General features: G+C 43.7%; 2 protein-coding genes across 2 annotated transcripts in view; both read left to right on the top strand.

Annotated features, from left to right (window-relative positions):
- The first annotated feature begins 1,111 nt into the window (after positions 1 to 1,111).
- Positions 1,112 to 18,669, top strand: LOC120041420 (IQ domain-containing protein E-like). The gene is made up of 22 exons (XM_038986370.1): positions 1,112 to 1,273; positions 1,452 to 1,641; positions 2,312 to 2,359; positions 2,503 to 2,548; positions 2,734 to 2,922; positions 4,099 to 4,206; positions 7,960 to 8,009; positions 8,210 to 8,323; positions 10,721 to 10,771; positions 10,965 to 11,035; positions 11,594 to 11,666; positions 11,990 to 12,030; positions 12,429 to 12,577; positions 12,724 to 12,779; positions 12,942 to 13,192; positions 14,750 to 14,857; positions 15,091 to 15,262; positions 16,202 to 16,297; positions 16,659 to 16,783; positions 16,875 to 17,128; positions 17,283 to 17,384; positions 17,943 to 18,669. The coding sequence occupies exons 2-22, from the start codon at positions 1,591 to 1,593 to the stop codon at positions 18,068 to 18,070; spliced, it is 2,283 nt and encodes a 760-aa protein (XP_038842298.1). The 5' UTR covers positions 1,112 to 1,273; positions 1,452 to 1,590; the 3' UTR covers positions 18,071 to 18,669.
- Positions 18,670 to 18,971: 302 nt separating this feature from the next.
- LOC120041422 (protein tweety homolog 3-like) overlaps positions 18,972 to 19,157 on the top strand; it is a gene marked incomplete at its 3' end in the record, with an annotated part of 52,339 nt that continues 52,153 nt past the window's right edge. The window contains exon 1 of the mRNA XM_038986373.1: positions 18,972 to 19,157. This exon is cut by the window's right edge and continues 814 nt beyond it.

The raw sequence follows: 19,157 nt of genomic DNA, 5'->3' as shown, positions 1-19,157 counted from the left end.
CCTCTCTCTGTCTCAGTCTCTCTCTCTATCTATGTCTCTCTCTCTCTCCCTCCTTTCACGACAAGGGACTCGGCTTTAAACTCTGAGATAAAGTCTCTTACCTGAGACTGATTCTGGACCTCAGAGTCTTGTGACGAACAACTTTATGTTGACTCTCTCATCTCTGTCCCTGTCCTGACAGCAGTATCCACAGACACCTGCCACAGTATCCACAGACAGACTCCTGACAGCAGTATCCACAGACAGACTCCTGACAGCAGTATCCACAGACAGACACCTGACAGCAGTATCCACAGACACCTGACAGCAGTATCCACAGACAGACACCTGACAGCAGTATCCACAGACAGACACCTGACAGCAGTATCCACAGACAGACACCTGACAGCAGTATCCACAGACAGACACCTGACAGCAGTATCCACAGACAGACACCTGCCACAGTATCCACAGACAGACACCTGACAGCAGTATCCACAGACAGACACCTGACAGCAGTATCCACAGACAGACACCTGACAACAGTATCCACAGACAGACACCTGACAGCAGTATCCACAGACAGACACCTGCCACAGTATCCACAAACAGACACCTGACGGCAGTATCCACAGACAGACACCTGACAGCAGTATATACAGACAGACACCTGACAGCAGTATCCACAGACATATCCACAGACACAATGTCAGAGACACAGTATCCACAGTGTCTCTGACATTCACTCAGAGTCCCATACCTGCCTTTGAACAGTAAACAGCTAGCTAGCTGGGTTAGCACACACATTAGCTAACATTCAAGCCAGTTTCAGCAACATATGACGTCATACACAAGCTTCTGACAGCGGATACACAAGTTGGCATGAAACAGCAATGACTTTCCAGATGAAGTGGCACAGCTTTACTATGAAATGAAGACACTAACTATGTATACACACAGTAACACCCTCGAGTTAGGCTAGTCAGTGAGTACGTTTACATGCACAATAATAATAAGATATTTAAACTGATTATGGGTTTTTGTCTGAACAGTGAAAACCATAGAAGAAGCACTCGGTCATGGTCTGCGCAAAACCTGCGCAGCAAAGACGCTCATAAACGAACATTAACGTATTGCTGCTCGGCTACAATTGTTTCTTGTTGCTAGACTACTGATGCCACAGAGATAGCCGGAGAAACAACATCAGAGGAATTATGATAGAAGGCTAACCGCCGCAAATGATATTTCCATTTCTGCATCGTTTATTCCAAGCAACGGTGTAATACGAGAGATTGTAGGTGTCTGCTGTGCTCGTACGAAATCTAAAATAATCGCTTTGGGTAGGCTATAGCTGCTAGGCTACTGTTGCTTTCGTATCGTTTTGAGGACAGGCATTTGATTATGTTTTGATCTCAAAGTAAGAGGTGTTTAAAAAATATATATTCCTACCAAATGCTTGTTTTTCCCCGCAGCTATAGCTGAGGCAAACGTGTCAACATAGCGAAATGAAGCATCGAAAAATGACAAGAACACGCAAGGAGAGGTTCTACAACTGTCCAATTCCTCCAAAGAGAGATTAGTTTATCATTTTATCTGTATCCAACTTCCACGATGTCTCTCGTGGCCAGCGATATCCCGACGGACGAAGACCTAGAAGATCTGGTGCGTCAACAACAGCGATGCTCAACTTGTACACGGCCAATGTGTTGTTTTACGACATCACTGATGTACTTAGCTACTGTAATACTACTTCTGTAGATTGGATACTGTTTTAACACCATCACTGTTGTAGTTAGCTACTGTAATACTACTTCTGTAGATTGGAAACTGTTTTAGTTAGCCTCTGTAGTACTACTTCTGTTGATTGGATACTGTTTTAGTTAGCCTCTGTAGTACTACTTCTGTAGATTGGATACTGTTTTAGTTAGCCTATGTAATACTACTTCTGTAGATTGGAAACTGTTTTAGTTAGCCTCTGTAGTACTACTTCTGTTGATTGGATACTGTTTTAGTTAGCCTCTGTAATACTACTTCTGTAGATTGGATACTGTTTTAGTTAGCCTCTGTAATACTACTTCTGTAGATTGGATACTGTTTTAGTTAGCCTCTGTAATACTACTTCTGTAGATTGGATACTGTTTTAGTTAGCCTCTGTAATACTACTTCTGTAGATTAGATACTGTTTTAGTTAGCCTCTGTAATACTACTTCTGTAGATTGGATACTGTTTTGCGACATCACCGTAACAGCAGTTATTGTACTGTTACTCTATTAGTCTACCATAAGTTGTATAGATAGACTTACTAACTAGTTCTCCCCTCCTTGTTTCCAAGGTCGAGGATGGTCTTTCTCTTGCTACCTGCATATCAGACTCTGGAAAGGTGAGATGACTTTCTGCCCACTCCTGTGTGTGTGTGTGTGTGTGTGTGTGTGTGTGTGTGTGTGTGTGTGTGTGTGTGTGTGTGTGTGTGTGTGTGTGGTGTGTGTTTGTGAGTTCTCCTAACCCTGGTTTGTGTCTCAACAGAAAGCCAGGAAAAAGAAGCTGTCTGGTAAACCTCCCCCTTCTCCCAGTAAGACCAGCTATCATCTACAATACATCTGACTTTGAGAATCAAGTTCAACTCCATTGCTTTTACCACCCTAACTTTGTTGTCTGTGTGTGTGTGTGTGTGTGTGTGTGTGTGTGTGTGTGTGTGTGTGTGTGTGTGTGTGTGTGTGTGTGTGTGTGTGTGTGTGTGTGTGTGTGCGCGCGCAGGGTCTCCGTATCTCTCCAGTATGGATGTGAACCCGAGGAGATCAGCGGTGTCAGCCTGGAGGCCCCTGAGAGGAACTCTGGGTGAGAGGGGGGAGGCCCTAGTGGGGAGAGGTGACACTCTTTTGGAGAGGGGTGAGACAGCTCGGACCCCAAAGGAGAGCTGTCTGGCTTCGCTAAGCAACGGGCACGGTGGGTCCCATGGAAATATTAACAGAACTTTATCACCGTAGAAAACAGCTCTTTACTAACATACCAATGTGGCTGTACTACAGAGAGACAACTCTATTCCTAAACCTCCATAGAAACCAGAGAGACAACTCTATTCCTAAACCTCCATAGAAACCAGAGACAACTCTATTCCTAAACCTCCATAGAAACCAGAGACAACTCTATTCCTAAACCTCCATAGAAACCAGAGACAACTCTATTCCTAAACCTCCATAGAAACCAGAGACAACTCTATTCCTAAACCTCCATAGAAACCAGAGAGACAACTCTATTCCTAAACCTCCATAGAAACCAGAGAGACACCTCTATTCCTAAACCTCCATAGAAACCAGAGACAACTCTATTCCTAAACCTCCATAGAAACCAGAGAGACAACTCTATTCCTAAACCTCCATAGAAACCAGAGAGACAACTCTATTCCTAAACCTCCATAGAAACCAGAGAGACACCTCTATTCCTAAACCTCCATAGAAACCAGAGAGACAACTCTATTCCTAAACCTCCATAGAAACCAGAGACAACTCTATTCCTAAACCTCCATAGAAACCAGAGAGACAACTCTATTCCTAAACCTCCATAGGGACATACACACACAGTTATTCAGCTAGTGTGGTATCTTGTTGCATGTTATTCCAGCTGACAGCTTGTAGGGTTTTGTTGACCCCTAGTGATATGTTTTGCTCAGAGGGGAACCATGTCTTTCACAACATTATTCATTATAGGTCTACCATTGTATTAAAAATATGTTATTCTCTCTCTCTCTCTCTCTCTCTCTCTCTCTCTCTCTCTCTCTCTCTCTCTCTCTCTCTCTCTCTCTCTCTCTCTCGCTCCCCTCTTCATCCCTCCTTCCCTCCCTCTCCACCCCCCTTCATCCATCCCTCTCTCTTTCTCTCTCTCTCTCTAGGTCTGTCCCAGTCTCTGAGAGTTGACTTTGACACAACACCTCAGCCTCTCTCTCTCCCCTCTCTCCTCTCTCTCTCTCTCTAGGTCTGTCCCAGTCTCTGAGAGTTGACTTTGACATAACACCTCAGCCTCTCTCTCTCCCCTCTCTCTCTCTCTCTCTCTAGGTCTGTCTCAGTCTCTGAGAGTTGACTTTGACACAACACCTCAGCCTGTCTCTCCTCTCTCTCTCTCTAGGTCTGTCCCAGTCTCTGAGAGTTGCCTGTCTCTCCTCTTCTCCCTGTACTCCAGAGTATCTCCAACAGGCTCTGGGCATTAAGAAACCCAAACACTCCTCATCCAATGGTGTGTGCTTGTGTGTGTGTGAGTGTGTGTGTCTGTGTGTGTGTTATTCTACAGTGTAACAGTTATTCTACAGTGTAACAGTTATTCTACAGTGTGTAACAGTTATTCTACAGTGTAACAGTTATTCTACAGTGTGTAACAGTTATTCTACAGTGTGTAACAGTTATTCTACAGTGTAACAGTTATTCTACAGTTATTCTACAGTGTAACAGTTATTCTACGGTTATTCTACAGTGTAACAGTTATTCTACACTTATTCTACAGTGTAACAGTTATTCTACGGTTATTCTACAGTGTAACAGTTATTCTACACTTATTCTACAGTGTAACAGTTATTCTACGGTTATTCTACAGTGTAACAGTTATTCTACGGTTATTCTACAGTGTAACAGTTATTCTACAGTTATTCTACAGTTATTCTACAGTGTAACATTTATTCTACAGTTATTCTACAGTGTAACAGTTGTTCTACAGTGTGTAACAGTTATTCTACAGTGTAACAGTTATTCTACAGTGTGTAACAGTTATTCTACAGTGTGTAACAGTTATTCTACAGTGTAACAGTTATTCTACAGTTATTCTACAGTTATTCTACAGTGTGTAACAGTTATTCTACAGTGTAACAGTTATTCTACAGTGTGTAACAGTTATTCTACAGTGTAACAGTTATTCTACAGTGTGTAACAGTTATTCTACAGTGTGTAACAGTTATTCTACAGTGTGTAACAGTTATTCTACAGTGTAACAGTTATTCTACAGTGTAACAGTTATTCTACAGTGTGTAACAGTTATTCTACAGTGTGTAACAGTTATTCTACAGTGTAACAGTTATTCTACAGTGTGTAACAGTTATTCTACAGTGTAACAGTTATTCTACAGTTATTCTACAGTGTAACATTTATTCTACAGTGTGTAACAGTTATTCTACAGTGTGTAACAGTTATTCTACAGTGTGTAACAGTTATTCTACAGTGTGTAACAGTTACTCTACAGTATGTAACAGTTACTCTACAGTGTGTAACAGTTATTCTACAGTGTGTAACAGTTATTCTACAGTGTGTAACAGTTATTCTACAGTGTGTAACAGTTATTCTACAGTGTAACAGTTATTCTACAGTGTGTAACAGTTATTTTACAGGTATTCTACAGTGTAACAGTTATTCTACAGTGTAACAGTTATTCTACAGTGTGTAACAGTTATTTTACAGGTATTCTACAGTGTAACAGTTATTCTACAGTGTGTAACAGTTATTCTACAGTGTGTAACAGTTATTCTACAGTGTAACAGTTATTCTACAGTGTGTAACAGTTATTTTACAGGTATTCTACAGTGTAACAGTTATTCTACAGTGTAACAGTTATTCTACAGTGTGTAACAGTTATTTTACAGGTATTCTACAGTGTAACAGTTATTCTACAGTGTAACAGTTATTCTACAGTGTGTAACAGTTATTTTACAGGTATTCTACAGTGTAACAGTTATTCTACAGTGTAACAGTTATTCTACAGTGTAACAGTTATTCTACAGTTATTCTACAGTATGTAACAGTTATTCTACAGTGTGTAACAGTTATTCTACAGTGTGTAACAGTTATTCTACAGTGTAACAGTTATTCTACAGTGTGTAACAGTTATTCTACAGTGTGTAACAGTTATTCTACAGTGTGTAACAGTTATTCTACAGTGTGTAACAGTTATTCTACAGTTATTCTACAGTGTGTAACAGTTATTCTACAGTGTGTAACAGTTATTCTACAGTGGGTAACAGTTATTCTACAGTATGTAACAGTTATTCTACAGTATGTAACAGTTATTCTACAGTGTGTAACAGTTATTCTACAGTTATTCTACAGTGTGTAACAGTTATTCTACAGTTATTCTACAGTGTGTAACAGTTATTCTACAGTTATTCTACAGTTATTCTACAGTGTGTAACAGTTATTCTACAGTTATTCTACAGTGTGTAACAGTTATTCTACAGTGTGTAACAGTTATTCTACAGTGTGTAACAGTTATTCTACAGTGTAACAGTTATTCTACAGTGTGTAACAGTTATTTTACAGGTATTCTACAGTGTAACAGTTATTCTACAGTGTAACAGTTATTCTACAGTGTGTAACAGTTATTTTACAGGTATTCTACAGTGTAACAGTTATTCTACAGTGTGTAACAGTTATTCTACAGTGTGTAACAGTTATTCTACAGTGTAACAGTTATTCTACAGTGTGTAACAGTTATTTTACAGGTATTCTACAGTGTAACAGTTATTCTACAGTGTAACAGTTATTCTACAGTGTGTAACAGTTATTTTACAGGTATTCTACAGTGTAACAGTTATTCTACAGTGTAACAGTTATTCTACAGTGTGTAACAGTTATTTTACAGGTATTCTACAGTGTAACAGTTATTCTACAGTGTAACAGTTATTCTACAGTGTAACAGTTATTCTACAGTTATTCTACAGTATGTAACAGTTATTCTACAGTGTGTAACAGTTATTCTACAGTGTGTAACAGTTATTCTACAGTGTAACAGTTATTCTACAGTGTGTAACAGTTATTCTACAGTGTGTAACAGTTATTCTACAGTGTGTAACAGTTATTCTACAGTGTGTAACAGTTATTCTACAGTTATTCTACAGTGTGTAACAGTTATTCTACAGTGTGTAACAGTTATTCTACAGTGGGTAACAGTTATTCTACAGTATGTAACAGTTATTCTACAGTATGTAACAGTTATTCTACAGTGTGTAACAGTTATTCTACAGTTATTCTACAGTGTGTAACAGTTATTCTACAGTTATTCTACAGTGTGTAACAGTTATTCTACAGTTATTCTACAGTTATTCTACAGTGTGTAACAGTTATTCTACAGTTATTCTACAGTGTGTAACAGTTATTCTACAGTATGTAACAGTTATTCTACAGTGTGTAACAGTTATTCTACAGTGTGTAACAGTTATTCTACAGTGTGTAACAGTTATTCTACAGTGTGTAACAGTTATTCTACAGTGTAAGTTATTCTACAGTGTAACAGTTATTCTACAGTATGTAACAGTTATTCTACAGTGTGTAACAGTTATTCTACAGTGTGTAACAGTTATTCTACAGTGTGTAACAGTTATTCTACAGTGTGTAACAGTTATTCTACAGTGTAACAGTTATTCTACAGTGTGTAACAGTTATTCTACAGTGTGTAACAGTTATTCTACAGTGTGTAACAGTTATTCTACAGTGTGTAACAGTTATTCTACAGTGTGTAACAGTTATTCTACAGTGTGTAACAGTTATTCTACAGTTATTCTACAGTGTGTAACAGTTATTCTACAGTGTGTAACAGTTATTCTACAGTTATTCTACAGTGTGTAACAGTTATTCTACAGTGTGTAACAGTTATTCTACAGTGTGTAACAGTTATTCTACAGTTATTCTACAGTGTGTAACAGTTATTCTACAGTTATTCTACAGTGTGTAACAGTTATTCTACAGTGTGTAACAGTTATTCTACAGTGTGTAACAGTTATTCTACAGTGTGTAACAGTTATTCTACAGTATGTAACAGTTATTCTACAGTGTAAGTTATTCTACAGTGTAACAGTTATTCTACAGTATGTAACAGTTATTCTACAGTATGTAACAGTTATTCTACAGTGTAACAGTTATTCTACAGTGTAACAGTTATTCTACAGTATGTAACAGTTATTCTACAGTGTAACAGTTATTCTACAGTATGTAACAGTTATTCTCCCTCCAGACTACAGAGAGAAGGAGGACATGTACGATGAGATCATCCACCTCAAGAAGGTAACGAAACACACACACACACACACACACACACACACACACACAAAACAAAGGTATTTTTGGAATATTTAGGCAAGTTAGCTGGCTAACTCATTGATCCTACTTTGTAGTAGGTGTTGGACATTTAGAACCTTCTAGTAAACGGCAGAAATCTGATGTCTTTAATCCTGAACTGAATTGATCAGGTCTGTTTGTTCCAGAGTCTTCAGGCTCAGAAGTCAGAGAAGGACAGGATGAAAGCCAAACTACGGCGTCTGGAGGAGGACAAAACTAAGAAAGACAAGCAAATAGAACAGCTGCTGGATCCCACCAAGGTACCAACCCCCAGCAGCATCACCTCAGATCATACTGACCCCCAGCAGCATCAGCTCAGATCATACTGACCCCCAGCAGCATCAACAGATCATAGTGACTCCATGGAGGTCTCTGTAACAGATCATAGTGACTCCATGGAGGTCTCTGTAACAGATCATAGTGACTCCATGGAGGTCTCTGTAACAGATCATAGTGACTCCATGGAGGTCTCTGTAACAGATCATAGTGACTCCATGGAGGTCTCTGTAACAGATCATAGTGACTCCATGGAGGTCTCTGTAACAGATCATAGTGACTCCATGGAGGTCTCTGTAACAGATCATAGTGACTCCATGGAGGTCTCTGTAACAGATCATAGTGACTCCATGGAGGTCTCTGTAGCTGATCATAGTGACTCCATGGAGATCTCTGTAGCTGATCATAGTGACTCCATGGAGGTCTCTGTAACATCATAGTGACTCCATGGAGGTCTCTGTAACAGATCATAGTGACTCCATGGAGGTCTCTGTAACAGATCATAGTGACTCCATGGAGGTCTCTGTAACAGATCATAGTGACTCCATGGAGGTCTCTGTAACAGATCATAGTGACTCCATGGAGGTCTCTGTAACAGATCATAGTGACTCCGTGGAGGTCTCTGTAACAGATCATAGTGACTCCGTGGAGGTCTCTGTAACAGATCATAGTGACTCCATGGAGGTCTCTGTAGCTGATCATAGTGACTCCATGGAGGTCTCTGTAACAGATCATAGTGACTCCATGGAGGTCTCTAACAGATCATAGTGACTCCATGGAGGTCTCTGTAACAGATCATAGTGACTCCATGGAGGTCTCTGTAACAGATCATAGTGACTCCATGGAGGTCTCTGTAACACATCATAGTGACTCCATGGAGGTCTCTGTAACAGATCATAGTGACTCCATGGAGGTCTCTGTAACATGATCATAGTGACTCCATGGAGGTTTCTGCAACAGATCATAGTGACTCCATGGAGGTCTCTGTAACAGATCATAGTGACTCCATGGAGGTCTCTGTAGCTGATCATAGTGACTCCATGGACGTCTCTGTAGCTCTGTAACAGATCATAGTGACTCCATGGAGGTCTCTGTAACAGATCATAGTGACTCCATGGAGGTCTCTGTAACAGATCATAGTGACTCCATGGAGGTCTCTGTAACAGATCATAGTGACTCCATGGAGGTCTCTGTAACAGATCATAGTGACTCCATGGAGGTCTCTGTAACAGATCATAGTGACTCCATGGAGGTCTCTGTAACAGATCATAGTGACTCCATGGAGGTCTCTGTAACAGATCATAGTGACTCCATGGAGGTCTCTGTAACAGATCATAGTGACTCCATGGAGGTCTCTGTAACAGATCATAGTGACTCCATGGAGGTCTCTGTAACAGATCATAGTGACTCCATGGAGGTCTCTGTAACAGATCATAGTGACTCCATGGAGGTCTCTGTAGCTGATCATAGTGACTCCATGGAGGTTTCTGCAACAGATCATAGTGACTCCATGGAGGTCTCTGTAACAGATCATAGTGACTCCATGGAGGTCTCTGTAGCTGATCATAGTGACTCCATGGAGGTCTCTGTAGCTGATCATAGTGACTCCATGGAGGTCTCTATAACAGATCATAGTGACTCCATGGAGGTCTCTGTAACAGATCATAGTGACTCCATGGAGGTCTCTGTAACAGATCATAGTGACTCCATGGAGGTCTCTGTAACAGATCATAGTGACTCCATGGAGGTCTCTGTAACAGATCATAGTGACTCCATGGAGGTCTCTGTAACAGATCATAGTGACTCCATGGAGGTCTCTGTAACAGATCATAGTGACTCCATGGAGGTCTCTGTAGCTGATCATAGTGACTCCATGGAGGTTTCTGCAACAGATCATAGTGACTCCATGGAGGTCTCTGTAACAGATCATAGTGACTCCATGGAGGTCTCTGTAGCTGATCATAGTGACTCCATGGAGGTCTCTGTAGCTGATCATAGTGACTCCATGGAGGTCTCTATAACAGATCATAGTGACTCCATGGAGGTCTCTGTAACAGATCATAGTGACTCCATGGAGGTCTCTGTAACAGATCATAGTGACTCCATGGAGGTCTCTGTAACAGATCATAGTGACTCCATGGAGGTCTCTGTAACAGATCATAGTGACTCCATGGAGGTCTCTGTAACAGATCATAGTGACTCCATGGAGGTCTCTGTAACAGATCATAGTGACTCCATGGAGGTCTCTGTAACAGATCATAGTGACTCCATGGAGGTCTCTGTAACAGATCATAGTGACTCCATGGAGGTCTCTGTAACAGATCATAGTGACTCCATGGAGGTCTCTGTAGCTGATCTGAGCCTGTTGTTTCCCTCCACAGGGACCGGAGTACACACTGGGTCTGGTGGACAAGAAACACCAGGGGAGCCTGGTAAGTGTCTGTGTGTGTCTGTGTGTGTGTGTGTGTGTGTGTGTGTGTGTGTGTGTGTGTGTGTGTGTGTGTGTGTGTGTGTGTGTGTCTGTCTCTGTGTGTGTGTGTGTGTCTCTGTGTGTGTCTCTGTGTGTGTGTCTGTGTGTGTGTGTGTGTTGTAGGAAGGTGTTGATTGACATGTCCTGTCCTGCAGGTTGTTAATGGACTGAAACAGAGAATCCTGAAGCTGGAACAGCAGTGTAGAGAGAAGGAGAACACTGTGACGTAAGTCTGTCTGTCTGTGCCTGTCGGTCTGTGCCTGTCTGTCTGTGCCTGTCTGTCTGTGCATGTCTGTCTGTGTCTGTCTGTGCCTGTCTGTCTGTCTGTTTGTGCCTGTCTGTCTGTATGTGCCTGTCTCTCTGTCTGTGCCTGTCTGTCTGTGCCTGTCTGTCTGTGCCTGTCTGTGCCTGTCTGTCTGTGCCTGTCTGTGTATCTGTCTGTCTGTGCCTGTCTCTCTGTCTGTGCCTGTCTGTCTGTCTGTGCCTGTCTGTCTGTGCCTGTCTGTCTGTCTTTGTGTGCCTGTCTGTCTGTCGGTGCCTGCCTGTCTGTCTGTCGGTGCCTGCCTGTCTGTCTGTGTATCTGTGTGTCCGTCTGTCTGTCTCTTTCTGAATGTATTTATTCATTAGACACTTTTTGCAGAATGACATGTTGAGATGCACCATCTCGTTTCCCAGAGTGCCCAGATGGAAAGCTCCATCACTAATAGATGATGTTTGATGTATCGTTGTTATAAAACCAAGATGAGTAGTGTCATCTTCAACCTGTCATGTCCCGTTGTAACAGCAAACTGCAGAGTGAGCTGCAGACCACTAATCTGGAGGAGTTGAAGATCACAGTGGAGACCTACTTTGAGGAGGTACATCTTTGCTCTCTGTTCTAGTGCAGTGAGATGTTTCTACTTGAACGTCATCTTTTCTGGTGCTAACGTGTGTGTGTCTGTGTGCGTGTGTGTGTGTCTGTGTGTGTGTGTGTCTGTGTGTGTGTGTGTCTCTGTGTGTGTGTGTCTGTGTGCGTGTGTGTCTGTGTGCGTGTGTGTGTGTGTGCGTGTGTGTGTGTGTGTGTGTGTGTGTGTGTGTGTGTGTCTGTGTGTGTGTGTGTCTGTGTGTGTGTGTGTGTCTCTGTGTGTGTGTGTGTCTGTGTGTGTGTCTGTGTGTGTGTGTGTGTGTGTGTATTCTCCAGATTCAGAGACTGAGGATGATATTGGACGCAACAGAGAAAAGGTACAGAAAGTAAAAATGTTTACATTTTAGTCACTTGGCAGAAGCTCTTATCCAGAGCAACTTCCAGGCGCAATTAGGGTTAAGTGCCTTGCTCAAGGGCACATGGGCAGATATGTTGCACCTAGTCGGCTCGGGATTTGAACCAGCGACATTTCAGTTACTGGCCCAACGCTCTTAACCGCTAGGCTACCTGTCACCTCCTTCACAGACTTGTTCACTTACATTTCCTGTTCAATCTCACACCCTCTTCTCTCTTTCTCTATATTTCTTTATTTCTCTCGCTCTCTCTCTCGCTCTCCCTCTCCCTCTCTTTCTCTCTCCTTTCTCTCTCTCTCTCCTATCTCGGTCTCTCTTTCTCGCCTTCCCCTCTCTATTCTCTCTCTCCTCTCCCTCTGTAGCAGTAGAGCAGAGAATAAAGGTTCTCAGAGGAAGCAGAAGGTTCTAAGCTCTACGGTTCTGCGTCTATCAGAGAACTTGAAACAGCTACAGCAGGAGAACCACACACTGAGAGAGGAACTCACAGACAGCCCAGCCAGCGGGCTGAAAGGTTCTCACACACACACACACACACACACACACACACACACTTTGAGGAAATCAACACAACACAGGGTCAAAGGTTAAATAACAAATGGCCCAATCTCGTGTATTCAGAGTATTTCTAGTCGATGATTTGTTGCACTTGTGTTTCAGCCTACAAAGACTGGAGCAAACAGAGAGTGTTGAGGAGACTGGTGGAACTGGAGACGGTGAGTAGATGGAGGCTCCTGGTTGGTCCTACACAGTGGAATGGAGGGAGTAACCTAGGCTTTAGCTCAGGGGGATAACACAGTCTTGTGGCTCACACACACACACACACACACACACACACACACACACACGTTAACACTCCCTCTCCCTTCCTGTCTTAGAGGTTAGAGGAGGGGAGGAGAGCCCCGGCCAGGAGGAGTGGGGTGGACAGACTAGTCCAGACTGACCACCACACCACGCCCACGGAGACAGGGGTTGCTACGACGCCGGGGATAACCGCCGTAACAACGGAAGGGGGCGTTGCAGTGGGAAACACCCAACAGGAAGGGGAGGGGTTTGTCCGTCTGAAGGGGTGTGTCAGACAACTGGAGCAGGAGAAGGCGGAGCTACAGGAGACGCTGACGGATAGAGAGTAAGAGAGACGCTACTATGACTACAGCAATGCAGTATGGGAAATTGAAATTGGAAATCACCAGTGATTGCAATAGAATGTTTGATATCTGGTTATTGGTGTTCTTAGTTTTGAGAATATGTTTACTGTCAACTGATGGTTGAACCTTCTGTTTTCAGACGGGAGCTGAGACGACTGATGGTTTGAATCTTCTGTTTTCAGACGGGAGCTGAGACGACTGATGGCTGAATCTTCTGTTTTCAGACGGGAGCTGAGACGACTGATGGCTGAATCTTCTGTTTTCAGACGGGAGCTGAGACGACTGATGGCTGAATCTTCTGTTTTCAGACGGGAGCTGAGACGACTGATGGCTGAATCTTCTGTTTTCAGACGGGAGCTGAGACGACTGATGGCTGAATCTTCTGTTTTCAGACGGGAGCTGAGACGACTGATGGCTGAATCTTCTGTTTTCAGACGGGAGCTGAGACGACTGATGGCTGAATCTTCTGTTTTCAGACGGGAGCTGAGACGACTGATGGTTTGAATCTTCTGTTTTCAGACAGGAGCTGAGACGACTGATGGTTTGAATCTTCTGTTTTCAGACGGGAGCTGAGACGACTGATGGTTTGAATCTTCTGTTTTCAGACGGGAGCTGAGACGACTGATGGTTTGAATCTTCTGTTTTCAGACGGGAGCTGAGACGACTGATGGGTGAACCTTCTGTTTTCAGACGGGAGCTGAGACGACTGATGGTTGAATCTTCTGTTTTCAGACGGGAGCTGAGACGACTGATGGCTGAATCTTCTGTTTTCAGACGGGAGCTGAGACGACTGATGGCTGAATCTTCTGTTTTCAGACGGGAGCTGAGACGACTGATGGCTGAATCTTCTGTTTTCAGACGGGAGCTGAGACGACTGATGGTTTGAATCTTCTGTTTTCAGACGGGAGCTGAGACGACTGATGGTTTGAATCTTCTGTTTTCAGACGGGAGCTGAGACGACTGATGGTTGAATCTTCTGCTTTCAGACGGGAGCTGAGACGACTGATGGCTGAATCTTCTGCTTTCAGACGGGAGCTGAGACGACTGATGGTTGAATCTTCTGTTTTCAGACGGGAGCTGAGACGACTGATGGTTTGAATCTTCTGTTTTCAGACGGGAGCTGAGACGACTGATGGCTGAATCTTCTGTTTTCAGACGGGAGCTGAGACGACTGATGGTTTGAATCTTCTGTTTTCAGACAGGAGCTGAGACGACTGATGGTTTGAATCTTCTGTTTTCAGACGGGAGCTGAGACGACTGATGGTTTGAATCTTCTGTTTTCAGACGGGAGCTGAGACGACTGATGGTTTGAATCTTCTGTTTTCAGACGGGAGCTGAGACGACTGATGGGTGAACCTTCTGTTTTCAGACGGGAGCTGAGACGACTGATGGTTGAATCTTCTGTTTTCAGACGGGAGCTGAGACGACTGATGGCTGAATCTTCTGCTTTCAGACGGGAGCTGAGACGACTGATGGTTGAATCTTCTGTTTTCAGACGGGAGCTGAGACGACTGATGGTTTGAACCTTCTGTTTTCAGACGGGAGCTGAGACGACTGATGGCTGAAAGAGAGCAGGAAGAGGAAGAGACGGAGAGGAGGAAGAATGAACGAAGGAGTGAACATGAGAAGGAAACACAGCTCTCTCTGTATGTATCTCCCAGTTCAACCTGAACGTCCTGACTGGGGAATACACTACTACTCAATGAATGGTGTTTACATCCAACATGACAGAAATACTACTTTAACTGTTTACTACAGGCTTAGAACCACTGTGACATGCCCACAGAGGTTGTATGGAAACTTCTTCTCTCTGTGTGTCTGTGCCATGACGTTTCCATGGAAACCTTTCTACTCGTCTGATTTTCCTCCTCTTGTCCAGACTGGAGAGAGAACAGCTGATCATGAAGATACAAACCCTGGAGGAGGAGAAGAAGAGATGGACTGGAGAAGAACAGAACCAGGAGAACCGGAAGGAGAACCCAGAAGGGAGGGAGGAGAAGGAAAGGGCAGCTAGGGTGATCCAGAGAGAGTGGCTGGAGCACAGAGAAAGGGTAACTAACTAACCAGGAACAGAGTGGATGGAGCACAGAGAAAGGGTAACTAACTAACTACTGTAACTAACCAGGAACAGAGTGGATGGAGCACAGAGAAAGGGTAACTAACTAACTACTGTAACTAACTAACCAGAAACAGAGAAAGGGTAACTAACTAACTCATTACTGTAACTAACTAACCAGAAACAGAGTGGCTGGAACACAGAGAAAGGGTAAATAACTACTGTAACTAACTAACCAGAAACAGAGTGGATGGAGCACAGAGAAAGGGTAACTAACTAACTCAATACTGTAACTAACTAACCAACCAGAAACAGAGAAAGGGTAACTAACTAACTACTGTAACTAACTAACCAGAAACAAACATTTTAAATAGTTAATCCAAATAAGGTGTTGTACCTGCCAGCGGCCACCACAGAACGGGAATGAAGACAAATGCCCATCTCATATGGACTAATAAAGTACATTCTCTCTCTCCTCTCTCTTCCCCCCTCCCCTCTCTCCTCACTTCTCTCTCTCCTCTCTCCTCCCTCTCCTCTCCTCTCTCCTCCCTCTCCTCTCCTCTCTCCTCTCTCCTCTCTCCTCTCGCCCCTCTTCTCTCTCTCCTCTCTCTCTTCTCTCTCTCCTCTCTCTCCTCTCTCTCTCCTCTCTCCTCTCTCTCTCCTCTCTCCTCTCTCTTCTCTCTCTTCTCTCTCTCCTCTCTCCTCCTCCTCCCTCTCCTCCTCCTCCTCTCTCCTCTCTCCTCTCTCCTCTCTCCTCTCTCCTCTCTCTCTCTCTCTCCCCTCTCTCCTCTCTCTCCTCTCTCCTCTCTCTCCTCTCCTCCCTCCTCTCTCTCCTCTCTCTCCTCTCCTCTCTCTCTTCTCTCTCTCCTCTCTCCTCTCTCTCCTCTCCTCTCTCTCCTCTCCTCTCTCTCCTCTCTCCTCTCTCCTCCCCCAGGACACAGTATTTGTCCAGTCAGCAATAAGAGGACATCTCCTCAGACAGAGCCAGATAGCTCACCTCCAAGACACACACACCAGCACTCTCAGCAAGGTCACACACACACACACACACACACACACACACACACACACACACACACACACACACACACACACACACACACACACACACACACCTACAATGTTTGTGGGGTGGCAGGTAGCTTAGTGGGCAGAGTTAACCCACTGTTCCTCGGTAGGCCGTCATTGAAAATAAGAATTTATTCTTAAGAACTGACTTCCCTAGTTAAATAAAGGTAAAATGTATATATATATTTTTATGTTGTAGTTCAACCAAATGGCCACTTAGGGGCACTGTTTCCCCGTATTTACAATAAGTATCTATGGAGTAAAGGGAATTTGCCCTAATTAGGCTCTGATATAGGAGTTACTATTTAATGTTTCATTTCCAGAATGGCCAATCACAGCGCGGCAGTGATGTTACCTCCTGTGTGGAGGATGAGGAGCTGGTTGCCGTGACGCTGATCCAGTCTGTGTTCCGAGGTCACCTGACACGCAGCGCACTAATGACGGAGAGGTGACACACCACACCAACACACCACCACACACAGTTCTGACATTGGAAAGTGTCTGTTTTTTGTATTGTATGTATAACTGTGTGTTTGTAGCTCTGAGTCCCCAGCCCCTCCTCCCTGGGGACCCACCCCAGCTCCTCCTCCCTGTGGACCCACCCCAGCCCCTTCTCCCTGTGGACCCACCCCAGCCCCTCCTCCCTGTGGACCCACCCCAGCCCCTCCTCCCTGTGGACCCACCCCAGCCCCTCCTCCCTGTGGGCCCACCCCAGCCCCTTCTCCCTGGGGACCCACCCCAGCTCCTAGAAGAGTCCCCTCTGTCCCTTCAACACACACTCCCAGCAACACAGGTGAGACACACACACACTGAATCTGACACCTTGGTGGCACAGCGCTGACTGAAGGACAAATCAGGATTTGAAAATGTGTGTGTGTGTGTGTGTGTGTGTGTGTGTGTGTGTGTGTGTGTGTGTGTGTGTGTGTGTGTGTGTGTGTGTGTGTTAGCCCTTCCAGGCAGTGATGTAGATGAAGATGTAACGGAGCTGAGTGAGGAAGATCCCTGGCCTGTCTCTAACACACTGTCCAACAGGAGGAGACTCACACCAGGTATGCTGTCTGTGGATATATACATATATATATATATTTATAATATGTGTTCCTGTGCTTCTCTGTGTGTGTGTATCTAATATGTGTGTGTGTGTGTGTATAATGTGTTCCTGTGCTTCTCTGTGTGTATATATAATGTGTGTGTGTTTATATAATGTGTGTGTGTGTGTGTGTGTGTGTGTGTATATACTGTGTGTGTGTGTATATAATGTGTGTGTATATAATGTGTGTATATAATGTGTATATATAATGTGTGTATATAATGTGTGTATATAATGTGTGTATATATAGTGTGTGTGTATATAATGTGTGTGTGTGTGTGTGTATATAATGTGTGTGTGTGTGTGTGTGTGTATATAGTGTGTGTGTATATAATGTGTGTGTGTATATAATGTGTGTGTGTATATAATGTGTGTGTGTGTATAATGTGTGTGTATATAATGTGTGTATATGTAATGTATTCCTGTGTGTATAAAATGTGTGTGTGTGTATGTAATGTGTGTGTGTGTATGTAATGTGTGTGTGTGTATGTAATGTGTTCCTGTGCTTCGCCTGTAGCACAGCTACAGCTCCACCCACCTCCAGACTCCAAGGTTGCTAAGGCGATGGACTCTGAGGATTCGGACGATGACATCATCGTGTCTCCGTCTCGTCTCGTGGGAAGGAGAGAAGAGATCTACTTCTAGACCAGAGCGTTGCACTATGGGATATGAAGTGTGTGTGTGTGTGTGTGTGTGTGTGTGTGTGTGTGTGTGTGTGTGTGTGTAGCTGGGTATGCAGGCTTTTACTCCAGCCCTACACCAGATTCAATCAAGGTCCAGAGGACATGCTGATAAGTAGAACCAAGTGTGTTTTGGTAGTGCAGGGCTGGAACGAAGTCCTGCACGTGCAGTAGCTCCCCGGGAGGGGGAGTGGCTGTGATAATGATAATGATGATAATCCTGAACATATCCAGGAGGGTTGCTTGGCCAGCTCTCTGCCCAATTACATCTCTGTTCTGATACAGATCGATTTTTATGTTGCCAAAGTGCCTGAATATAGATTATTGATGGTCATAAACAAACGTATAAATCATGGAGTGTATTGGAGCGACTTTTAATTCACGTCTATCAATAGAAACACTGCTGATCCAAACCGTGAACTTATCATCTTATTCTACTGCAATATGACGCTCAGAGGAGAGCGTGTGCGCGTGACTGGTTGTTGTTATCGTGCCTTGAGTTGTGTTTATTATAATAGCTGTAATCCATGAACGTAATGTTTTATCTGATTAAATGAGTATCTTTCCTTGTATCGTAAAACACTTCAGAGGTCATGGTGTTTCTTTCTTTTTTGATGAAAAGGTGTGTTGTCCAGTACGACAAAACACATCAACTGGGTTTTACCGTTACCGTTACTCCATCGGAAGGGGGGGGTCTGCGTATTGGCGCATTCAACACCGCTCCGCTCTGCACACATGGTCGACAGATCTATTTGCAGAGCGAGCTGCAGTGAGAAGCTTTGTCCTGCTAGGGGGTTTTCGAGCTCGTGTTTGCTTCGCCCTCCAAATTCGTTAACGGTGAACAATGTAGCAGCCGACGACGACGTTTCATCACCGGGAGGACATTTAAAACGAACCCCCACCGGGACCGCTCGCTGAACGGATGTTAAATCTCATAATTTCATTGGAGGTCATTTAAACCTGAACTCCCCCTTCTCATTGGGATCTAGAAAAGAGAATATTTGATTCGTGGATATTTAGTCGGACAAATCTAACCGCAATGTAACGGCATT

Source organism: Salvelinus namaycush, unplaced genomic scaffold (genome assembly GCF_016432855.1).
Source record: "Salvelinus namaycush isolate Seneca unplaced genomic scaffold, SaNama_1.0 Scaffold464, whole genome shotgun sequence".
NCBI classification, from domain to species: Eukaryota; Metazoa; Chordata; class Actinopteri; order Salmoniformes; family Salmonidae; genus Salvelinus; species Salvelinus namaycush.
Note: the sequence above shows the minus strand (reverse complement) of the source record. Positions and strands in the feature narration are given on the sequence as shown.